The sequence below is a fragment of the Parasteatoda tepidariorum genome, chromosome 6 (genome assembly GCF_982258835.1).
Source record: "Parasteatoda tepidariorum strain Cologne lab strain chromosome 6, Ptep-v5.0, whole genome shotgun sequence".
NCBI lineage: Eukaryota > Metazoa > Arthropoda > Arachnida > Araneae > Theridiidae > Parasteatoda > Parasteatoda tepidariorum.
Genome location: NC_141760.1, coordinates 1613361 through 1639393, shown reverse-complemented (window position 1 = coordinate 1639393; position 26033 = coordinate 1613361). Strand labels below are relative to the sequence as shown.

The window sequence follows — 26033 nt, the reverse complement described above, 5'->3', positions numbered from 1 at the left end:
TTGAAAATTTATTAAACAAGGATAATGTTGATAACGACATTGAAAAAAAATTGTAAAAATCCGGGTGAATTTTATAATACAGATTTCAATGTAATAGAACTTTTTATCAAAATATATGACAGCAAAATGTTACTCCGCAGTAGAAAAGAAATTAAACCTAAAACTCCATTAGAATTTCTTACTTTTATAATCAATCTCGAATGGAGAAGATGTTTTTCCAAATCTGAGAGCGGCATTTCAAATACTCCTGACTATCTCAGTACCAATTGCTAGCTGCGAACGTTCATTCAGCAAATTAAAATTAATTTTGACAGATAGCCTAAGTGACCTAGCATTTCTTCATCAAAAACACGGAAAATTTAGACATAGTAATTAGTTTTATTAATGTATTATAATCATATGATTATTAAATATATGTATCTCCTTAGAGATAATAAATATTTACTTTTTTATTGTTTTAAAACTGCGTGTTTCTAAAATATTTCTTTATAAATATGTAAAATAAATAATAGATATCTTTTGAACTAATTCTAGATGATCATATACATTTCAAAATCTAGTCTTGTTCTCTCAACTGCATTTTTTGTCTCAAATTTAAAGCCTAGTTTGAGTCTATGACTTTATTTATTTTACTTTGTTTATTTATTTATTTGCGAGTATATTTTACATATAATATTATATGGTTTTCGAATGGGAGGGGGGGGGCGCTAAAAGGGTATTGTACCCCGGGCGCGAGTTAAGCTCGCTACGCCACTGTGAATAGGTTCGTGATTTTTAGAGTAATTTAAAATAAGATAAAAGTTTTATTTATGGCTAACCAAGATATGTAACTATGTCCTTCAAGATATGTGGTGTTGTAACCTGTAAAAACTAGCTCAACCCAAAAGAAAGGAAGTTAATGGGCATCATTGTTTTCCACAAAAAAAAGCAATCTTAATTGGGTACAAAAATGTGAAACGACAAAAAAAAAAAGAAAACGTATTTAATATCATAGATATGCTTCGAACGTTTTGACAAAGAAGATTATTTTGTGAGGTGAATCGTCAAGTCTCCGCCCTTCCTTTCAAAAAAGCAATTGAAACCAGATGTCAAAATTTCCCTTCTTTTAAATAAAGTAAGCGAATCAAATAGAACTAAGGGCTACAGGAAAATAAAATTTTGTTGAAAAAATTGGAAACTTTTACAAAAAACAGCACGTTACGATGACATGAACAGAAAAAACTAATAATTCATTATACGCTAAAAGAATGTGCAACTTGGTACTTTTATTAAAATTAAGTTGTTGTTTTTTTCTCAAATTTCATGAAAAAAAATAATATGCCACAGTAAGAGGAGAAGGAAATTCATTAAGGCAATTTTTTAATTATCTAAGTTTAATACAGTACTACTCAATTTTAATTCGAAAATGGTTTTTTATTTCCAGTGTTCAATTTTTGTAATTTCATTCCTAAGGTTTAAGTTTCATTCGTGAAAATTTAGAAATAATTGTTTTAATAATTTTCAGTCAAATTACAATTCGTACTAAGAGCTGTATAAGAATCTTAAAATCGTCTTATAAATTTGTTTTAATATTGCTTATTGATCCAGATATCTACATGCGAATGCTTCATTTAAGTCCTGAGCAGATTTTTTTTTAAATCTGTCATTAGGATTTTAAAGAACAATCTATTCATATATTTTATACGTTTATCGTAATATATGCCATTATTGTTAGTAAAAATAAGAAGTGTTTTTTTTTTGTAATTCTACAATTGTACAGGCCTTCTTGAATATACGAAAATTCTTTTGATGACCTTACATTTATTTTTTAAACTAATTAAAACATCATTAGATTGCTAAGTAGATATTCCCTTCATATACTTTCTGGATATTATAAGAAAAAGTAACTATACCAAAATCATAATGTAAATTTGCATTTAAATAATTTTATATTATAATGGCATCCTAAAAAATGGTCCTATGGTATTAAAATGTAACTGAGAATAGAGAAAATATCGGCTTCATTCTAAAATTAAGAATGTGAGTTCATAATACAGGTTGCTGTTTAGGCTTGAACAATGAACATTGGAAGAGCACAAGAGAGAATCCAAAAATCGCTGCTGTTAACGTTACTGTTCCATAGAGTTGGGCAAAACGAATCATCTAAGTGATTCGAATCAATAGAATCAGTTCCCTTTGGTGGTTCGAATCAAGTGATTTGAAATTCATTTCGAATCTAGTCCTTTGAGTCACTGATTCGAATAACATGGCTTAAAAGATTGAATTGCGAGTCACGTGATTTAAATCAAATGCTTCAAAAAATTCGAAGAAAAGTTCACTCATCTATCACTATTTTTCTTTTACCAATGTCAATAAAAAAATTATTATTCCTTATTCATGAATTCTTTTAAGTCAATCAATATACTTATTACATCGTTCGTATAATTATATTGTATATGTTGCTAATTGCTATAAAGACTTTTAATTGTGGTAAATTTTAAGACACTACAAAAAAAGAATTTCGGAATTCATCGGATTCTTTCATTGAAAAATCTGATGACCTTAATAATGAATGCGTAAGAATCTCATAGGCTTTAGAAGGAATTTTTAACTGCATATGACATAGCATCACTGCGAAACAAAACTAACTGAAATTTAAGAAACAATTAATCATTACAATTTAAATCTATTTCAATAAAAACAACTTATTCGAATCAGCTGCAATTTGGTGATTCGCAGATAATTTAGATAATAGCAGCCACTCGTGGGTAATTTTCAACTAAAATGTTTTTAAAGGAGCATTCTGTAATTGAGCCTTACCGTGAATAAAAACATTATTTGTCCTGTCACTGCTACAGGATTGTGGTATGTCATCCATGTGATAATCATGCATATCATAACCTCCACAACACTCCAACTGAAAGGAGAAAAACAAATCATGAACATTTCATTTTGGAACTATTGCACTCAAAGCATTGAAATATCTGTCCCTTACAAACAGCGTCCCGCAGTGGACTGATCGTTAAGACACGGTTCCCAGCAGGTCACCGAAGTCAAGCATCACTGGCTGCTGTCAGTGTGCGGGTGGGTGACCACTTGGATCAGTCTGCTTAGGGACCGAGGGTGTGCGATATTGGTCCTCGTTAAACTGTTTTACCGTAAAGTGCTCGACTTCGTGTACAGGTCGTCGGGCTACCGAAGCAAAGGCGCCATCCCCTCTGCAAAGGATCAAAATTGTGATGGCATGTCTTCGGATCATCCTCAGGGATGTTTCCCAGACCGTCGCCAATAACCCATTGTGCAGCTCTAGTGCAACGTAAATGAACAACTTACAAACAGCAACTTATTTAGAAATGCGTTTTAAGAAATGGCTCAAATTAAGTAATGCATAGACCACATTTTACACTTAACAATTCAGTCAGAAATTTATGATTAAGTTTAAGCAACATTTTACCAAGTGTTTAGTACTATGGGAATCATATAATTATTAAAAACACTTTGAGACGTTGTCATATATATTTATTATAAATAACATCGTGTACCAAATTGGCACAGTCTATTCCTATAACGCTGTGATTTCCAACAGAAGATCCGTAAAACTGATCTCAAGTGGTTCGCGTGATTAGCTTTTAATTATTTCTTTTTTTTCAAAAAGTACGTAATTTGGTTCATTATTTAAAATAAAATGTAACAAATTAAAAAGCTCTGTCTCGGAGTTTATTTGAAATATACAAATTGAAAAAGAAAATAAAAATGAAATAACGAATGTTTTTGCCCTTAAATTATGACAAAAGCTGAAAAAAGCATAGGAGAATGCGATATTAAACGTTAAGGATAATTTTGTCCAACACAGAATACACGAGTGTTCAAAAAATGCTCCTCGAATTGCACTGAAAACAATCAGTGGAAAAGGAAGTCATAGGTTTTTCACTTTCGGGTAAATTAGCTTCAAAACTTGTATTTTATTTATTCTATGTCAAAAAGAATTCCTCATAAAATTGTTTCTCTGCTATGAATAAAATCTGTAATATGAAAATAAGTGTGGAAAAAATTAACTATCCTCTGTTAAGGGAACTTCAACGTTCATTATTCAATTATTTACATTTCTAAATCTCCTTTTTTTCTCCTCTTTAATAAATAAATACAATATTTTAGTCCCTTCAAAATTTTAAATTTTTCCTAAAAATTTTTATAATTCCCAGGCAGACGTAGATCAGATTAATGTAAATACAAATTCATTCGAGAAAGTAAATGAAAATAAAAAAACATCATTAAAAATTTACGGGGTGAACACTGTTGTCTTTGCTGATTTCTGCAACACTTTCTTTCACTTAGACCTGACTTAGAAATATAAAAGAAATTCTTATTCATTTAATTTAAACAAAATCGTCATGGGACACTAATACAGACGTATATCTACACGGACATCTAGAATCGATACCAACTCTTTTAAGCCCTTCCTTCTCGCTCCCGTGAAAATGACGGGGTGAGTTTTCGCTCGCTATTTCTCGTTCCCGTGATATTGACGGGCTGGAGTGTTCAGTAGTAATGCGCCAATAAAAATAAAACTAATTCATTTCTTTTGCCCGGAAAACATTTTATTTCGCATTTTACACACCATATAGCAGTACCAGGATATTTTTAAGGTAATTGCAAATAGCTAGTTTATTTTAAACTAGATACTAGCACTAATTAGATACGTGTATTTGGCAAAATAGACACTTTTATGACCATTTTCTTGAACATTTACCGATCGTTGAGGGGTTAATAATCTCTGATCTATGTTTATATTAGCACTTATTTTGTTGCGGTGAACAGGGACTGGACAGGATTATGAGCAGTAAACGTTTAAGCAATTTCGGCTCATTTCAAAGTCCTCTAGTACACTTTAATCTCAAAAATTAACTCAAATTTAAATCGTATTATTCAATAAAACAACTAGAAGGCTTAAAAAACCCTTCTTTCAACCACCGCATCCCATCATCTCATTAGCATCATTAAGCAATTTCGGCTCATTTCAAAGTCCTCTAGTACACTTTAATCTCAAAAATTAACTCAAATTTAAATCGTATTATTCAATAAAACAACTAGAAGGCTTAAAAAACCCTTCTTTCAACCACCGGATCCCATCATCTGCCTGCAATGGTCACGTTAGTATTTTATACTTGAAAAAGGGAATCAATAAAATCCACGTATTATAAATGTCTTACATGCAACTGTAGCAAATCCACAAATCTGGCTGAATCTGGATTTTCATGAATGCCTCGATTTATTTGTTCCTTGATGGAATCCGTCAAGAATATCTGAAACTGTAAAGAAACAAGTCATATGAAGAATGGTACAGATTTGCACATATCAGCATTAATATTCTAAACGAAATTATTTGAAATTAATGACAAATCAATTCCCTTTTGTTTATTGCGACAAGCATAAAATAACGCACCTAAAAATCTTGGAAGTAACAATTATTACTGCAGCGTATCCAAAATTAGACTTTGAAAACTTCCAACGAGAAATCGGTTTTAAGTAATTGCGACATTGTCATGTGACACACATATTTCTCAGTTCAAAAACAGATGTTGCTGAAAGTAACAAACGAAATCTTTCAGTGAATGACATTAATATATTTTTGAAATGCCCATTTGTACGTCTCAACATTCACGTGCCTCAACGAAATCCTTGCACATCAAAATGCCGTGGGGAAAAATGGCAAAAAAAATAAATAAATAAACTACTTACAGTGACAACCATCAAAAAATTTTTGAACTAAAAGCAGTTTTATTTTTTATAATTTTAAAAATACATATCAAAGCTATTCTTTACGAAACACCCTTTATACAGAACTAATTCAAATTTCAGAAAGATTCCTACAGATTTGCTCTTGTTGCTTACTTTTTTACAATTTAAGCTTTCTAATACTCTATGCTTCAAAAACTATGGATCTCCTTTATCTCTTTATCTTATATGACTCAATAGAAAAAACAACTATTTCATAATTGTAATTAAAAAGAGACTCACTTTTTCTCCATCAGCATGCTTCCATACAAGACCAGCTGTAGTAAGTTCCAAAATGAGAACGAATACGAGCATTACCATGTACTGTAAAAAAGAAGAATACATAGTTTTTAGAAAAATGATTGCATTCACTGAGCAAACTTATATTTCGCATTATAGCTCAAAATATTTAAAAATTATTTTCCTATTTTAAAAATTCAACTACTGAGTTATTTTTAATACGAGAAAAACCAATGAACCGCCTTTTGTTATTTACTCTACACTTAACAATGAACGAAGTATCTGATGGTGAATCTAGTTCACCTGCCGAAAAGGGTAACCGTTGAGAGGACCTTCATGGCATAAGTCATTTAAACTACAAAAAGTGTAGAGAAATCAGGAAATCTTTAAGTAAACCATGAAGTTTCAAATGCTGAAAAGGCAAACAAGTTATAACTTAAGATTAGGCAGCGGGAAGTTATCTTACAATAATTTGTGTGCATAACGATAGTTTGACAACATTTTGATGCTTCATGGTCTATTTTAGAGTTGCCCGAACACAATTTTTTTTTTTAAATTTTTGAAATATCGATGGAGGTGAAAAAGAACTTAAAAATTTCTTCCGCGGTATAGCGTCCCCTTCTAAATAATAACTTGGGAATTCCATCCCAGATCCATAGCATTTCTTTTTTTTTTCTTTTTTTTTTTTTAGTTAGAACACTAGATATGCATATACATCAAGTAAACATGAAAGCTCGTCATCTCGATATTTACGTCTAAATTATGAAAAGATTTTTTTTACTACCATGTAAAACAAAGCACGGAAAATATCGGGGAATGTTGGTCAATAACACCAAAATCAACAAGCAGCCACTTCTATATCTCAAGTGGCGGCCAAAATATTGAATGAACCCATGCATTATAGAAAAAATGATTTGGTACTGATGAGCAGAAACCCAAAACGCACGAGTGTTTTGTAATGATCTGCGTTAATGCTCAGGAGAAATTGTTTCACAGGTCAGTGGAGGCAAGTTGTGGTGCTCGTGGTTGACTCGCACCATTGGACTCGCAACTTATTGGGATTGCGATTGTTGGTGTCGTGGCAACACACGGCCTGGGTCACGCAGTGAAATTCTTCTGACGCGTTAAGGGTTCAAAAACAAAATATATGACAAATACACGAAATAAGGAATATGCCAATATATTCAAATGAGCCGTGGTGGTTCGGGGGGATAGAGCGTTCTCCTTCATAAGAGGTGAACCAGATTCGAATGCCAGCGATGGTGGGTCGATTCAAATTCCACACCCGGCTTGCACTGGCGTAAAGTATCCTCATTGGTAGACGGATCATGGGTGAGAGTCTCCTTGCCATCAGGCTAAGCGATGGAGGCTTTCGTGATTTTCCTCTCCATGTAACGCAAATACGGGTCAGTTCCGTCAAAAAGTCCTCCACGAAGGTAAATTTCTCCCACTACTTGATCCAGAAGCTCCCCTGTCGTCTGAATGGGGTTCAAAATGACAAAACTACAGAGTTGAACATGCGTAGTCGAAAACCCAACATTCGAGTCTGCTGTTGAACGACGTTTATAAAATTAAATGTATCAATATCTTAACTGTGAGGACTATGAAAGAGTGGAAAAAAATACAATGGATCTCTATCTGTTCAAAATAATACGAGATTAGGTAATAGCTAGAAATTAGAATGGCTACTGGAAGCAGGTATTACAAAAGGTCTATCCATGCATTCATGTGTATAAAGTGATCCATTGTGTTGTATGGACTTTAACTAAAAGCGATCTTTTAGAGGAATGTGAGAAAGGAAGAATTTCAACGGACTGCATGGAGAACAAATGAAGACAATTAAGGTAAATATAAGGAACCAAGCAACCGTGAGAGTAATAAGAATCTAATGGTTTAAACATGTCCAAAAAAATGCCAAAAGATTGTTAGACAGAAAACCATGAGAGTCAAGATCTAGAGGTAGATTCAAGGAACAAAAGTACTTCAAAAAAAAAGGGCGACCAGAAAAGAAGAATGGTCCAAAGTCTTAAAGTTGGCCAGGGCCCTGAAAGGGCCGTAGCAACAGGATGGAGTCCATAAATTATTTAAAAATGGAAATGCCTCTGTTTGTGGACACTGTTGTAGTAACTCTTTCAGTGCTAAATATTTCCAAAACTGTGGACACTTTTATTTTAATTTGTAATCTGTGCTGAAGAGTAGAGTGAATCGAAAAAAGTGAATTTTTAAATTTTGTAACGCTTTAGTACGGAAAAGTTGATAAACCACATAAAAAAAATTTAATCGGTTCCTATTTTCCGTTCCCGCATCGTACTTAAACTTGATAAAAAAAATCAAGCCAATTTCAAATTTTTTTAGGTTTGATAAGTCTTCTGAAATAAACACGCTTCTTAGTTTTTCATCCCGTGAAGAGGGTTTCACATTGACTTCCACCTACACTTGCCCCCCAACCAGCCATCCAGTTTTTTGAAATGGTTTTTACATGCTATTTACAATCAGGAACAAATATTTTCAATGAAGTAGGATTCTTTTGCTCATTTCATTGATAGGGTTCCCTTTTTTTTCTGTCTAATTGTTCGGAGAAATGAGGATTAACTGATTTAGATTTTAGTGCTGTGCTCGGATACATGCATGTCTAGCTTCATGTTCACTTATTTTAATCGACGTCCCAAGTCACAAGTTTGACACACCTTTTCATAGCCAGAGAGAGAGAGACAAGGAATTTGTCTAACTCGCAGGGTACCAGAATGGAGGGGTGGAATTTCAGTTCATGCTTTCAGAGTCATCCGAAGATTGATCTTCGATTGTACAAAATACGGTCTTAAATTACTGTCGGAGGCACACTTTCAATATACGGATGAGTACTTTGAAATCAACAAATGGAAATCATTACTTGTGTGGTATATCCTTTCCAAACGTTGTCCGAATTGAGTGAAGATTATAATAAATCACAGATTAGTTATAAAACATTATGCATAAGAGAAATATCAAAATCTCCCGGTCACTCCCAGACTGTGAATGTCAAACTTGAGACAGAGGTTTCACATAAGAATATGTCAAGTTAGAGATTCAATGCATCCAGGCAAGTCTCGATCAGTTGTGCTTACATTTTTTAGACTCTAGATGGGTTTCTTTTCTCTAGACTTTAGATGGTTGTTAGATACCAAAAAAAAGGAACCTTAAGAATGTAGTAAACCAAGAAATCCAAATCCGTGGAAAATCTTTGTATACAAATATAACGTAAATATATAGATAAAAAAAATGGGATGGTTAGTTGGGTAGAGTGTAGGTGGAACTCAATGCCTTCACGTGATGAAATCTAGGTGAGTTCGGTAGCATAACCGTAGATAATGAAGTAACATAATGAGCGAAGAAATAAACAATGAAAATTAAGAGAAATGGGCGAAAAACTTCCGTTTTTTCCTAAAACGTTTTGCCAACGTAATAAATGAAATTATTGATCAGAACTTAATGCATACCGGTGCTTTAATCTGTCAAAGAAGCATAATAAACTAAAGCAAGTTTATTTCAGAAATTTTAGCCAGCTTAAAAAAATTAAAAAGGGACTGATTTTCTTTAAGTTTTCATTCCTTTTAAGAACGATGCACTAACATAAGATATAAGCTGAGCCCTTTTAATTCTTATTTACAGTATGCAACTTTTCCGCACTAGAACATTCGAAATTCAAAAAGACTTTTATTTCAACCCACTGCATTGAACAGCCGGCCTATTTGGGCTTACGACTGCCAGTGTTCAACTCCATAGACTTGTCATTTTAAACCCAACCCAGAACACAAGGAACTTCAGATTGAAGCATTAGAATAAACTATCCCTCGTGGGGGACTTTTTGATAGATTTAGCTCGCATTTGCGTTGCATGAAAAAGAGAACTCACAAAGCCTCTCGCGGTTAGCAAGAGGATTCTACCACTAAGGATATTTCAGGTCAGCACTGTGGTCAGTGTGCGTCGGGAGCAGAATTCGTATCGAGCAGCCATCGCTGAGATTCGAACCTAGGTCACCTCTTTGGAAGGCGAGTGCTTTGTCCCCTGACTCTTTTTGATGGTACTTGTTTGAAATCCAATTCACATAGCAATGAAGATATTAGTAAGGCAGTAAGCTGAAACTAATTTTTGGCATTATGTATTTGACTTACCTGATTCTTTATAAAAAAAAAAAAACAATTAGAAATTATTTTTTAAAACGGATTTATTAAATTTACGTGATTTTTTTCGTTTTTCTTAGTTTATTTATTTTTTATTTGCAAAAAGGAAACAAACAAGAAATGTTTTGATAACAGCAACTCATCTAAGTCATTTAAATAGCTTATTTTGATATTCACAATAATATTACAAAAATGCAACAATGAAATTGTTTTAGTAAAAATGTAACATTATTTTCAAATTATTTCATTACAAAAAAATTCGTGATTTATGAGAAGATAAAATAGGCAAAAATGTCAAAAAAGAGACTTACAGTGAAAAGCATGCACGGACTGTTCATGGCAGCTCCACAGCAACCAAAGAAACCGATGATGAGGACGATAGCACCCAATGCTATGGCCACGTAACTGGCCTGGTAGAACTGACCAATGTCCAACGCCCTGTGATATTCCCAGAAATCACTGTCCGATCGAATCCAGATACCGACTGCTAGAATGGCACCACCCATCACCTAAAACAGAAGTATTATATGTATTGTTTACAAATTCATTTGAAAATTTTTAAATTTTTTTTAAACAATACTTAAACAAAATTAAAATATGTTAGTGGTATTTCAATTTTGAGAGTGCATGGAATGACAAATTTGCTAATTATATAAATAACTGTGATTAACAGAGAAAGTGAATAAGATTTAAGTATTCTTTTCCACTAAAAAAGTTTAATTTAGTTTATCGTAAGCAAAATTTTGAAAATTTAATTATGAGAAAAACCATAAAATCTGATGACAGAAATGTGAAAACATTCATTTACATGTAACTACTTTCAAACGTCGTTTTACGTAAAGAGAGAGGTTGATCCCCTCTATTTCACTCACTTTATTTTACTCTTTAGTCTTCGGAACTAATGAAGATAAACAAAAACTTTTTGCACACAATAATAAAAAGTGTTTATGATTGATTCCCATGCAAAATATTATTATTTGTAATCATTTATACCATAATTTACATATTTACCATAATTTTTGATTTTTTAAATATGTATGGATAAATTTTAAGGTATACAGATTTTTACACCATTTTAATCTACGTATTTTTAAACGACCTATCTAAAATGAAAAGGTCGATTAGTTCTTGACAAAAAAAATGAATAAAAATTTTTAAAATATCACTTTATTATCAATAAATACGTAAGGGCAATAAGTACGTAAATAGTAATATTAATAATATAAATTGAACCACTTTTTTTTTTTCAAATTTCGTGATCCCCTTTCCCATATTTTGAAAATCAAAAACCCAAAACCGTTGGGGGAGAAAAGTGTGTATATTCACAGAAAATACATTTTTGTGTCTGATTTCTTAGCGTAAAGTAATGTCTAATCAAACCAATTACCCTATTTAAGGTTAAGCTCTCAAATAATTAAGATTGTAAGTCTAAATCCGATCATTGGACAGAAGTTATTCCTGGTGTTTGTTTTTATTTTGCTAAATGTATATCACAACCGAGACACAAAATCTCGAATATTTCGTAGTTTTATCCCTTTAAAAAATGTGTCAAACTTTAATATTCTATTTCATGAGCTATTCTATTTCTATTTAATACTCTATTTCATCTTTTCTGGGGTTGACTGTGAAATGCCCCAGTTTCTCCTGACATGAGCAGTTGTGGTTTCTTTCCAATCAAAAATGGAGGTAGAACAAAGTCACTATTAAAATTAAGTCAGATATTTCCAATCATTTGCGATGCTTACATCTGTTTTGCTTGTTTTTTTATGTATATAGTTTGGAAAATAACTTTATATGCTGGCACTAACGTATGTGAGATTGCTTAGAGAAAAAATACTTCTTTACCGTATACTTTTGTAATTGATGTTCAAATGAATTTGAAATTTCGTGAAATAATATTAACTATAACTGTGATAACATCACTTTAGTGAATAAAAAGGATTAGGATTTATTTTAAATGAGCGAAAGTGTAGAATTAATGTTTTTTTTCCCAATGCCCACCTAAGTTGACATTCGTCAATTCAGTTGTATTAGGGTAAATTTGTTAGCCACTCTTTTTGAGCACCCTAATAGGTGGGCCAACGTTGCTCCGAAGTATTATATACATATGAAAGTTAATTTTGTTTCACATGTCGCATCATAACACGATTCGAGAAAGTGCCAAACACACTGAACATGCACGGCGTGTAAAAAGTATGGTCTCGAGAAAATCTAAAATTATACGTGGAAAGTGTGGGGAAACTCGACCAGGCCCAACTTCCCTAAACACCTCGAAAGAAAGGAATAAGGGAATTTCAAAATTTTAGACGCAAGCCCCAATGAACCATACAACTGCCCCCTGTGAGTCCCCCTAGCCCCAGAGGTGGTGTCAACCGATACTTCAAAACATCCGATACGACTATTCTTTTTTTTTTTTTTTTTTTCGATCTGGCTTCTCGAAATATCTACATTTTAAACATTTTTTACTTCTTTTTCGTTATGCTATAACAGCGCCATCTGTGAACAAAAGTGCAAAGCTCCATATGTCAAATAGGGAAACATTTTATTCTTCTTTCTTAGAAGCAGAATCTGCTGTGGAGAAGGAGAGAAATGAATTTAGTATCATTGAATACATCTTTTGAAATAACTCCCACGCTTTTTAGATTTTTTGTCCGATGTCATTTCCCGAGACATTTAACCCCATACTCTTTGAACACATTCAAACTTGACAAAAATTGTTCAAATAACTTTCTCTCCAATCTCTTTAACAAGATCATTTGTAACCCTTACCAAAAAGGTATTTCTTCAGGCCATTTGGATAATGGGTTCAATCATGACTAGAAAAAGAATAATCAAGAATTTCCTACTTTATATTCTGCAAATGTTAACCGGCTTAATAAAAAAAAAAAACAAGCATCAATGTTTTTTAAGGTCAAGTGCCACTGTCCAGTATGCATTCATTAACCGGTAATCCGAACACTGATATTTCTCCTCATCTATCCTCAGCTTATATTAAAATATCGAATAAATATACTTAAAGCGACTATGTGATTGTTGACTGATTCACCGGTGAAAGTGGACATTCCTTTGATTTCGATCATTCACGGTAACATATATATGTTACCGGCAAAGTATAAAACGCCGGCATTGTATAGAATGACTAGGCATTGTATAGAATGCCTGACGTTTTTAGGCAAAGTATGAAATGTGTGAAGTATTACATACTTTGCCTAGGCATTGTTTAGGCAAAGTATGAAATAAACGTCCTGATGAGACTATGATGTAAATGATGTGCATGTTACTGTGAATGAGCGAAATCGGTGGTTGTTGACTTTCACCGGTGAATGTTGACAATCGCATAGTCGCTTTGGTGAATGTCCGAAATATTTATTACATCCGATTTGATATTAATTTATTCGTGGATATAATTACATTTATTCGATATTTCAATACTTACTGACGATAGATTAGAAAAAAACATCAGTGTTTGGAGTATCGGGCAAATGTATACCGGGCAGTGACCCTTGACCTTAAAAAACATCAGTGTAAGGTATACCGGGCAAATGTATACCGGGGAATGGCACTTGGCCTTAAAAGAAACATCAGTGTAGGGTATACCGGGCAAATGTATTCCGGGCAGTGACCCTTGACCTTAAAAAAATCAGTGTAGGGTATACCGGACAAATGTATACCGGGGAATGGCACTTGGCCTTAAAAGAAACATCAGTGTAGGGTATACCGGGCAAATGTATACCGGGCAGTGGCACTTAACCTTAAGAAAACATCAGTGTAAGGTATACCGGGTAATGGCACTTGACCTTAAAAAAAACATCAGCGCTTAACTAGACCTAGTATATATTTCTGACATTTACCAAAGGTCCAGTCTTACTAGTTCTAGTCAAGTGCCATTGCCCGGTAAACATTTGCCCGGTACACCTTACACTGATGGGTTTATATATATATATATATATATATATATATATATATATATATATATTTTTTTTTTTTTTTTTTTTTTTTTTTTTTTTTTTCGCTTTCTTGCAGTGATTGCAGTGAGTCTACATACATTTAGGCTAATTAGAAAATATGTAAATTCAATGCACATTACTCACAGGCTCCCTATATAGCAGTGAAGAAAGCATTTGCATGGGCTAATTTATGGGTACGTGGGGGATGTTAGAGATTTATAGATGCTCTTAAACAAACTAAAGACGAAATTTGACCTCTTTACAGCCCATCCCACTTTTCAAATCAAAAATTTTTCAATGTACCTTTCTAAAATAATAATAATGATGAAATTAAAATAAATAATTTCTGTCACATTTTAACTCTTTTAATGTTTTCATTATATATACACTTCTACAACCCTGTCTTATGGTTATTGAAAATAAACTTAATAAACTTTTCAATAACTTATTGTATTAGTTATTGAAAATAAACTTAGAGTTCAATGTTGCATAAGTTAAATTAGAAAAGTTTTATTTCTGATTTCGATGATAATAACTCGTTTGTAAAATTTTTAAGCATAAAAATAAATTTAACGTAACATTTCGAAGTTTAAATTAAAAACTTAAATATTACTATCGTATAAAAAAAATATTTTCTTAAGTAATACGTGAAAAATTTTTATTAACGAATATAATCAATCCAATATAATCTCTATTTTGTAGTACCGCTAATACTAAATGAAACAATATTTAAAATCAAACCAAATAGTTAACAATAGGAAATCCAGAGTGGTTCATAATGTTTCTATTCAATGAGTTAATAAACAAAGGAGAAAATAGGTATAAATTATAAAATAAATTAACTTGAAAATACATGCAAGACTTTTTTTTATAAATATTTTTAAAAGAAACAATTGAGAAAAATTTGAAGAAAAAAAAATTAAATATTTTAATGTTTCCTAAGAATAAATTTCGGAATATTTTTTTTAAAAAAAATTTCATTCATGTTTTATTGATTTAATGACTATATCAGTTTTTTAAGAAAAATTTAAGGAAACTGCTGGGACGCAAAAGTTTAAAATACATACGAAAATCGTGACATCGTTTCACGTTAAAATTATAAGCTACACTATTTTCTTGCAGCTAAAAAGCATTTTTTTAAACACAAATAATTTTAATAACAGGACCACTTTACTAACAAATATTATATGCTAAATTAGAAACGTAAATAATTCTTCGTATGACAAAGCATAATCAATACGAATTCTATTGAAGAAACACTAGAAATCCCTCCAACTACCCTAAAAGTACCCCCCATAAAAGTCATCCACTGAATGGGATTGATAGCACCCACGTTGAGGACCTAGTCTCTCTACAACGTATACAAATGGGGACATTTGTATTGCCTCGGTACCAGCAACCTATAAAAAATAATTTAATTCGGTATATAAAAAAAAAAATTTCTTTTATTGATAATCTCAACTTCATGTTTTATATAATCTCTTGTAATAAAACAAGCCACAACGGAATTTCATGTATTATTGCTTACAAGTAAAGTGTTTTGACTCATCAAAAGTTCTTATCTGTTTAAATTGATAAGAAGGAGCTTTGAGGTTTGCTGCTAACACGTAATAATACTTCCTGCCTGCAATCATTTTTTCTTTCTTTCGGCTAACTATTTATTCGATGACTCTAATGCCATATTTATAGATATAAACGCACCCTATACATTATTGTATACTTTATTTAAAAAGGAAGGTGTGATACTTATTATTTGTCAAAATGTGTGATATTTCTTATTTGTTTTCAGTCTCGAACATAACAAACGTGTCACTAAAAAACGTAAACCTTTCACTCCATACGCTTATATATTTTAAATTTTTAAAAAATTTACATTTTCATTAATTGTGCCAAGTTCAATGGATAGTTCGACTGTTGAAAACATCATCATTTAACAATTTAAAATTATTACCTTATTAAATATATTTCATAGCATTAAAAAGAAATCAAACACAACTAATTTTACTACTTAAAATTTCTATGAAATTCACTTTCATTTAAACTTTCTTTTCAAAAAGTGATTTAGAGCCTAAAAAATGTTTCATTTTTCATTTACGTACAGCTGGAACTTATCTATTGATTTAAAGCCTATTTTTCGAAGTATGTGCAGCCAGTGGCGTAACTTTCGGGGGGAAGGGTTTGGCGGAGAAAACACCCTCCAAAATTAAACATGACCTGATTAATGAACTATTGCACGGTAAGCAGGATGTAGATACAAGAAAGCTTTCATTATTCATTTTTTATAATTTAAACGTTTAGAATATATATATATATATATATATATATATATATATATATATATATATATATATATATATATATATATATATATATATATATATATATATATATATATATATATATATATATATATATATATATATATATATATATATATATATATATATATATATATATATATATATATATATGTATAATAAATAAGTAAATACAAGAAAACACGACGAAAGTTAAGAAAAACAATAAGTTTTATTTATTGCGCTTAAGCTGCAAGTAAACAGAACTCATTAGATAAGTTCGAAATGAAGATAAATCAAAGAAAAATTATAGACATATGAAAAAAAAGGGGGGGAAATAATAAATAAAAAAATGGCAAACAACAGTTAGAAAAAAAAAAGGATGAAATTTTATTTTTAAAAAAAAGATATAATCTTTTCATCTGCCCACACGATTACTTTTTGCGTTCTATTTTATTTGCTGTAATTTTTGCAAAAAAAAATTTTGAGTGCTCCTCACACTATTGTATTAATATATTTTGCTTTGGCTTCATTTATACAATATCAGAAAGGACTCTGCTTTGCGGATATAATCGTGTGGGCTGATGAAACGATTATATTTTTTTTTCCGGTTTTCCGGTAGAATTTCATCCTTTTTCTTTCTTTTTTTTTCTTCAAACTGTTGTTCGTTATTTTTTTACTTATTATTCCCCCCCCCCCTTTTTTTCATATGTCTATAATTTTTCCTTGTTTTATCTTCATATATATATATATATATATATATATATAACAATTATTTAACTTATCACAACACTCAATTTATATCATTTTTGAAGCCTCATTTTAACCGAACTATTTAAAAAGTAACTAGGCTTTGAAATTATGGAAAAATCGAGATAAATACATGAATTATTAACAAGTTATCTTTTCACTTATAAATTTCAAAAGCAAATTTATCTAGCTAAGATACAAAGTTAATTAAAAAAAATTATGCGAATCAAATGAATCATGAATATTCGCTAAAATTTCTACTTGTAATAAAATGCTTATGTATGTGATATTTTGTACAGATATATTTATTTAAAATTTATCTCTTCATCTGTAAGTTAAGAATACCAGTGTTATAATGCAAAATTAAGGCCCTCTTTTACTTTAATCGTATGTCAGAAAAAAACAGAAATGTACCATAAAAAATAATTAATTACCTAATTGATTCTTATCCGGGAATTCGGGCAAGTAAAATTTAGTCAATTAAATAATTTAATGACCACGGATATGATCCGAACAAACATTTCATCAAATTGTTAACAAAATTCTAATCGCAGTGTGTTTATAGAGTAATACTGATCTATAGATCAACCATTTTAATGTACAAACACTAAAAATTATTCCCATTCTTTCAATAGAATGTAATTTTTTAACTACACTTACATCAATATTAATCTTGCAGAAAAAATATTATCTTAGAATTGAGACTGCTTGAAATTTAAATTTGAACTCTTTTTTTTAAAATTTGAACACTTAAGTAACAATTTTTAAAAAAAACGTAAAAACTAAATTGCTAGACAATGTAACATTCAAAATCCTAAGCTATCTATTGTTACAATACCGAATCAACGAAAAACTAGGTAAACTTTAAAATTGTTCTGCTATGAGTCCTTTTTTTTTAATTTATTTTATGACTGTGGTGTAACAGTTATAGGGAGAGGAAAACCACGAAAATCTCTCATAGTTAGCCTGACGGCAAGGTGACTCTAACCAATGATCCGTCTACCACTGAGGATATTTTACGCCAGCACGGTGGTCGGTGAAAGCCGGATGCGGAATTCGTATTGACCAGCCACCGCTGGGATTCGAACTTAGTTCACAGCAATCGAAGGCAAAAGCTCTATCCCCTGAGTCATAACGTCTCTGCTTTACAAATTTCTGATACATTTTTTTAACGTTATTTTAATAAACTAGATAACTCCACCCCGTGCTAGCTCCCGTCCCCAACCCCTGTGGCTGCTTGTTATTCTGCATTGTTTTATTTATTTTTTCTTTTGTTTTGTTTTTTCATTAAAAAAAAATATGTTATTTTCTACATAAAGTATACAATTATTAAAATTTCATATACGAACATTTTATTAATCTATCAATCGTATTGAAATGGACGGATATCTAAATTTGAAAAATAATCAACTGTTCTTGAAAAAGAATATTTAAATTCAGAATGTAAGATTAATTTTAAGGAAAAAAGCATATTTTTTCATATTTAAAATTAATTGATTGACAGAATGATTTTTTTTACCACCAAAGATTTTCTGTCATCTAGAAACATAATTTTTTCAATATTATATGATATGCTATTACATGAATTTTAATCTTATATGAATGCTATATAAATGATATGAAAAAAGTATAGATATTGCAATAAGTGTTCACCAAAAAAATAAAATCTACAATTGAATACATAAATGGATAAGTGATAGCCAATTTCAAATTACCATTTGTTCCATCTGTTGTAGGTATTTTTAAGACTACCCAATTTTCTCATTAAGTTGAAAACAATTACCTTTTGTGTTGCGTAATTAGACAAAATACGAAAAATTTAAAAAATGTCATAAAATAAAGTCATTAAATTTTCCGTCTCTTTAACAATTAATTATTGCAGTTGTTGAAACTTAATTTTATGAAGAAAAAAAACCTTGAGTAAGACATTTTTTTAAAGTTTTCGTAAAAACTTTTGGAAGTTAAAAGCAATCGTTAAAAAATATGTTCCGTTTATTTAACAATTTATTATTATTGCTGTTGAAACTGAAACTTATGAAGTAAAATCAGCAAGACATTTATTTTTTAAAATTTCAATTAAAAAATTGCGGAAGTCTGAATAAAATGTAAAAGCGAAAATAAAATAAAAATCAACTTTGAAAACAGTCATGAAAGGCCTATTGCGAAATGAAACTAGATTATGAAAAGCATTTATCCAATAACGAATAATCACAGAGAGATTAAACGTTGAAACAATTCATTCTCAATACTCACATATATGACAAAATTGATGGCAAATATGACATATTTCATCAAACTCGTCGCCGGATCAGCGTTGGCGACCATCTTGACCACTCTTGACCACTCTCCACCAAGCTATCAAGTAAACTACAATTTAAAGATCCACACCCAAAACACAAAACCCACAACAAATCTTTGTTAAAATAGAGAAAGAATTTGAAAATCAAGTCTCAAGCGCATCATTTCTACGCATTTAGAAGAGAATTTCGGAGAAACTTTGAAACCTGGGATCTTATCTTCTGCAAAGGTAGAAGAACACACTTCAGAAAAATGGAATGTTGTGTCATAAACTATACACCAGGCAACACTGATAAGAACAATTGATAAAGACGGGGCCGCACAGGTGAAAAATGGGAATTTTAAAGCTAAACGAATATTATAACTCGGTTTCTTATTCGATGCGAATGTTCTTTATAACTTCTGGAACACCTTAAATCCTGAGACCCTACTTGCTAAGAATTGGGAAGGGATGTACCGGGTACCCGGGGCCAGATTTTCATTACCGAGATTCAGGAATACAAAACAACAAAATAGCCCTTTAATTTGGGAGCGGTTTGTTCTATATTTTTGAGGTAAAGACGGCTTGGCCTTCTTTACTCCAAAAATGGTGAACCTAGCGTGCCACTTGGTGGCACGTGATGTGATTTTGATTGCACCCTAGAAATACATTTTAAATTACTTTTTAATCGCATTTGCTAAAAACTTCCTTCAAAAAAATAGTATTTCTTAAGACGTAATTGCGACTAGGGCCCCCCCCCCTCCCCCATTATGGAAGTCCGTATTGTAGAGGGTACTGATTTTTTTTCTTGTGAAAGAACGTGAGTGTGATGAGTTGTAAGAATAGAGCTTTAACTAACAAGGGAAACTAGGGAAGTGTGACTCGCCAATTTTGAAATAAACTAGTGGGATGTATGTCTTATGAGGAATAATTTTAGGGGGCAACATTCATTTCGGCCCATAGAAGGTCCTGTGAGAGATAAAAAATGATTCAATATATAGAAAAATCCGCTTTTTACTACTTCAATGCAGACTATCAGTTATTGTAATTGTCTCATAATCCATTTAATGTATTTAATCCATATAATTTAATGCACACACTATGTGAAAAATTCGCGTAAGCAAAATTGGAGATGCGAATGTAAACCTGATGGGTGGAATGTATTTACTTTCGAAAATCACGCCAGTTAGCGCCTCGTTCTCATCTCCGAATTTATTGCTTTTGTGATTTTTTTTTTATTCAATTCGAATGAACTTTAAATATTCTCAGTGGTCCTACAGAGACTTGGGGTTTAAAGTGCTTTTGCCATCGGTCTAACCGTGGGATTTTCTCGTGGTTTTCCTCTGCATGCTACGCAAAGGCTAGTTTTTAAATAAAGTTATCAAAAACCAGAGGAAATTGGCAAAAAGTCCCTCCCCGAAGGCAAGTTTGCCCCCCAATGCTTGATCTAGACGTTCACTTATCTTCTTGCCTGGATTCAAAATCAAAAGACTATAGAGTTGAACATTGATAGTTATAAACACAAAAATGGGTGGACCTTTAAAACCTCTTATAATACAAAAAAAAGCAATAATGATGTCTAAGAACATTTTTTTTTCCAATGCCCACCTGGAGAAATGAACTTTCGTCATACAGGCATCAGAAGGGCAGATTTGTTGGCCGCTCTTTCAGGGACACCCTATTAAGTGGGCCAACGTTGCTCACACCGTAAGGACAGATAGCACAAAGAATGGAAGAACATCCATGCCTTGCCCGGGATTCGAACCCAGAACCTCTCTGACACAAGGCCAGTTATCTTACCCCTACACAGGCCGGTCAGCTTATATCAAAGAACAAAAATGCAACATTTTGCAAGTCAAATCGCCATTTTTCGGAAAAATTTTAATCTACAATAGAAAAAAAATACAGAAAAGCAGGGATTTATTTTTAAGATATTGAAGTTGACTCCACTCAATCACCCCCCGGGGGGGGTAGAGATTTAAAGGATAAGTTCTGTAATTGAATTCCTCATTTGTTATGATTTCACGAGTGTATTTTTCGATTTTTGTGATGATGTATTCTCGCGGTATTTGAACATTTCCATGCTTTTTTTTAAATCTTGTCTTTAATCGACTCACTCAAACCCTTTTAATATTAAATTGACTATTAAATAAACAAAGTAAAAAACCAACAAGCCAATTTTTCGCAACAAATCCAAATTTATTTTTGCATAAAATATCAAAACAAGCTGTAACGTTATTCGTATGCTTTAACAATGTAAACTTTTGTTTTAACAATGCCATGAACAATTGTTATTTCGATTGATTAAATGCTTTGCCATTTCTTCTCAAGAATTCTTGATTGAAGACGACATTGAAGTTCGCGTAAAAATTGTAAGTAGTATTATTTTAATAATATTTTTATTTATTTCCGTTTTTTTTTTTTTTTTTTTTGAAAATTAAGCGTCTTTTTTTCATCTGACGTAAATAATGAACTATGAACCAGAATAAGAAAAATTAAGCTTCATTTTTCCTTAAATAAAAAAAAAATTCGTGTGACTACCGATGCAGTATTAGTTTTTCAAATTTTTGTTACAAAAATTAAACAATGAGTAAAAAAAAAAAAAGAAGAAGAAGAAGAAAGAAACTCCCTGGAATACTTTTGATCAAATTATCAGATTTTCTCGTCCTAGGATTCAATGCTTCTGGATTAGGGAGACTGTACGCTAATGTGTTCGAGGAGTTAATTTACATGGCAAAATACAAAATTTGTACGAAATCAGTCGAATAGTTTCTGAGAAATTGAATTTCAAAAAAGTAAGACATTTAAAATTGCTACTTATGTGTCGCTTTCTGCATTAGATGACTGACTGTAGTCACTATAAGCGTATGAAAAGTAAAGAATATTTTCAGAATTCGTTGTACATATAATTTATAATAAAAGAAGTTGCAATAAATTAAAAAAAATTATTATTTTCACATTCCGTGATCATTCACAGCATTCCATGCCTCTTCCAGTCATATACCACATACGCACACACTTACGATAAATAAGATATATTTTCATATTCTAGAAATAATTCATATGGCAAAACAACGCTTGCCGGGTCAGCTAGTATATATATAAAAATCTTGAATCAAGAGAGACACTGACATTTTCCAATTTGATCTGTTATAATGATATAGGATTAGCACTAACGAGTAAAAATACTTCGATATTATTTCATCGTATTGTGTCAAAAAATCTGTATTTCTAAAGTATAAATTACTTTTTTATAATTACAATTGATTATTTTCCAAATTTAGTTATCGTTCATTTAGTTGCGAGTTAAAGATTGCCAAATTAATCTTATAACAACTATATATTTTATGAACAAAGTAAATTTTTTTTTGAAAACTATCGACATTTAAGATAAAAACAATGATGAATGAGACGGAGCAAGCAGGATACAAAACCTCCTAGCCATTTTTAATAAAAATGAAAATTGCAAAATAAAATAGCATTTTATAAACTTTTCATTTCAGCCCATTTAAAAATCCATAGAAAAAAAAAGTATTTCCCATACAATTAAGGATATACATATCTGTATAATAACAATGATAATAATGTAAAGTCTTAAAATTTCATACTAAGAATTAGTTCACATGTTCGAATTTATAACGAAGTATGGGACAGACTGTTCCTCTTTAATAAACTTGTTATTTTGGTTCTTCTTCTTTGCAGTTTAGGCACTTTTTTTTCTTTTTCTTTTTGGTTAGCTAACTAAAGTTGAAAAGAAACCTCTTATTTTACCCTTTTCCTTTTCAGACAAGTTTTTTTACAGTAACCGTCTCTACTAACATATATTTTATTAACATATATTATTAACATATATTTTCCTTTTCAAAAATGTAATAAAAAATAGATATTTGCAAAATAAATATTTAAGCTTGGAAAAAAAAGTTACTGATACCAGACGAATCATTAACGAAGATGGCGAAAGTAAAACATAAAGACGAGTTCAGATCACAAGAAACATTTTCAAGGTTCACTGGGCAATCAAGCTGGTTTTTGAGTAGTAATACCAAAGTTCGTACCGACAACGACTCTGAAAAGCAGTCTCTAACAGACAAGTAACAATAAGGTTAAAAAATTGCACTTGTAAAGTTGTAATTTTGAATCGAATGGCAGATGTATTTTACAAATTGAAGTTGTGACTAAACCAGTTCACTCGAAATGTAATGCTCAGTTATACTGTCTGGTAAGTTTACATAATTATAAGATGATAATAAAAGTTCAATAATTACTTTTTAATCATTCTGCGTCCCACAGTGAACTGATCGTAAGACACGGTTTCTAGTAGTAGACCGAAATCAAACATTACTCGTTGCGGTCAGTGGGCGGGTGGGTGACCACTTTAATCAAGCTACATAGGGTCTGAGGGTGTGCGGTATGGATGGTTGTGAGTGTAAAGGTAAGCGCAGAAGCGCTTGGGGGTTAAATTCGTCGCAAGACAACCGGGTTACTACTTCCGAATGATTATTACACCTAAGCTTGAGAAAACGCACCATCCAATAGTAGTGTTTCCAATATAATTAAATATAATATATGAAAATATAATGAGATATTATATAATTTTCTATACAATTGGCTTGCTATGACACTACCCAAAAAATAACAAACAAATTAATGAAGAAATTATAATGTTATTTGAGAGCTAGCTTATTAAGGAGAAGCATTAATAAATCTCCCTATTGTTATTTACACCAACGATACTCAATTAATTTTGTAATAGATTCTAATTCAAACAACAACAACAACTAAGCTATAAACTAAAAAACAAAACATACTACTAAATACGCGTTTCGCTTACTCTCAAAACATTAAAAACATCACCAGAAAAATCAAAAAGTATATAATAAAAAATAAATAAATAATAAATTATTTTAAAATTATTTATTGTTTTGGTGTATATCTTTTAATTGTGGGCATCATTTTGTAGTGTTATTCAATACTAGTTTATTGGTCATTAACTTTTTGTTTTCATTCCGTACGAAGTACAAGTATTCAGCTACTGCATCAATTTGTCTAGGTTCTTTTGCAATTTGTTAAATTATTTTATGCACATTTCAGCATTAAGCCTCCTATTTTCTCCCTTAAATGTCCCCAAAACAATTAAAAAATATATACCACTCTCTTAGCTAAAAGAGAGTGAGGTCATGAATTTTTCGGACTTTTTTGCACGAGCTTGGGGAAATCAAAATTGTTATTATTTCAGGAGATTTGAGAATGCTCGATTTTAAATATTTAGAAAATTAACTGCAAAAGATGCACACAAAAAACTATTATTTAATGAGTATATATATATATATATATATATATATATATATATATATATATATATATATATATATATATATATATATATATATATATATATATATATATATATATATATATATATATATATATATATATATATTATATATATTATATATATATATATATATATATGCGTGTGTGTGGGAGTTAGTGGAGCATAGGAGTGAATAACGACGATAATTTAACAAACGTAACAATTTAATAGAGATAAAAGGATGGAAGGATGTAACAGTGACATGTTTGGTGAGAGCTGCCTTCTCGCAGTATCACCAAAACGGATGTGAATAAGAAATTAGATTGTTCTATGGTATAAAGTTAGAGTTAATTGTAAATTCTGGAGTTTCCCTTCGGGACTTCCCCATCGGGACTGGATGGCGCCTCTCTACTAGGAAGTAGTATCACATGATTTCTTCTCAGTATTACATGATGGTTGATGACGCAATGCCGAAATGTTATACTAAGAAGCTGAAAATCTACATATATATATATATATATATATATACTGCTCAAAAAAATTAGGGGAGCCATGTGCTCCCCTAATATTTTAGAGCAGTGTATATATATATATATATATATATATATATATATATATATATATATATATATATATATATATATATATATATATATATATATATATATATATATATATATATATATATATATATATATATATATATATATATATATATATATATATATTTTCATACTTTCATCGTTTGCTACATTTGTCACTGTATTAGAACTTTTCCTTTCCTCCCTTCCTGGAGATTTCCCGAAGATCTTGTGAGAAAGATTGGAACTATAGGGAAGCTTTCCTCCCCTTCTCAGGTTAAAAATACGAAGAAGACATGAAAATAAAAGTATATACATTCCTTAAAGAGAAGAAGAAGAAATATTGGTAAATAAAATATTTTTAAGAAATACTTAAAATTTAAAAAGATTAAAAATTAAAAAGCTGAAACACAAAATAAGAGAAGGATATATGTGTTTAAGATTATTTCAAATCTTTATTTTTTATCATAACGAAAATTTCAATGACTATAACAGTTCAACACATTTTTCTAAAATGGATTGAGCAATTAAGCCTGTTGTTAATATGCAAATAAAATCTCATTTTTCCTCTCCTTCTCAAATAAGTTGCGCGAGTTGCGTGATGTAATACAACGACTTCCCGATAGGGGAAATAGATATATATTTGTTGAAAAAGCTGACTAGTTGTTGGTTGATTCAGATGTGTAGCACTGTGTGTGCGAACTATTGTTTC

General features: G+C 31.1%; 1 protein-coding gene across 1 annotated transcript in view; it reads right to left on the bottom strand.

Moving 5' to 3' along the window:
• The window catches only part of LOC107449299 (CD9 antigen), a 28352-nt gene extending 8639 nt beyond the window's left edge, over positions 1-19713 (bottom strand). Inside the window, exons 1-5 of the mRNA XM_043052125.3 lie at positions 19402-19713; positions 10466-10663; positions 5998-6078; positions 5190-5288; positions 2800-2896 (exon numbers count right to left, since the gene is read on the bottom strand). Coding sequence (XP_042908059.1) covers positions 2800-2896; positions 5190-5288; positions 5998-6078; positions 10466-10663; positions 19402-19473 — 547 coding nt within the window. The 5' untranslated portion in view covers positions 19474-19713. The remainder of the gene's footprint in view (positions 1-2799; positions 2897-5189; positions 5289-5997; positions 6079-10465; positions 10664-19401) is intronic.
• Between the last annotated feature and the right edge of the window lie 6320 nt (positions 19714-26033).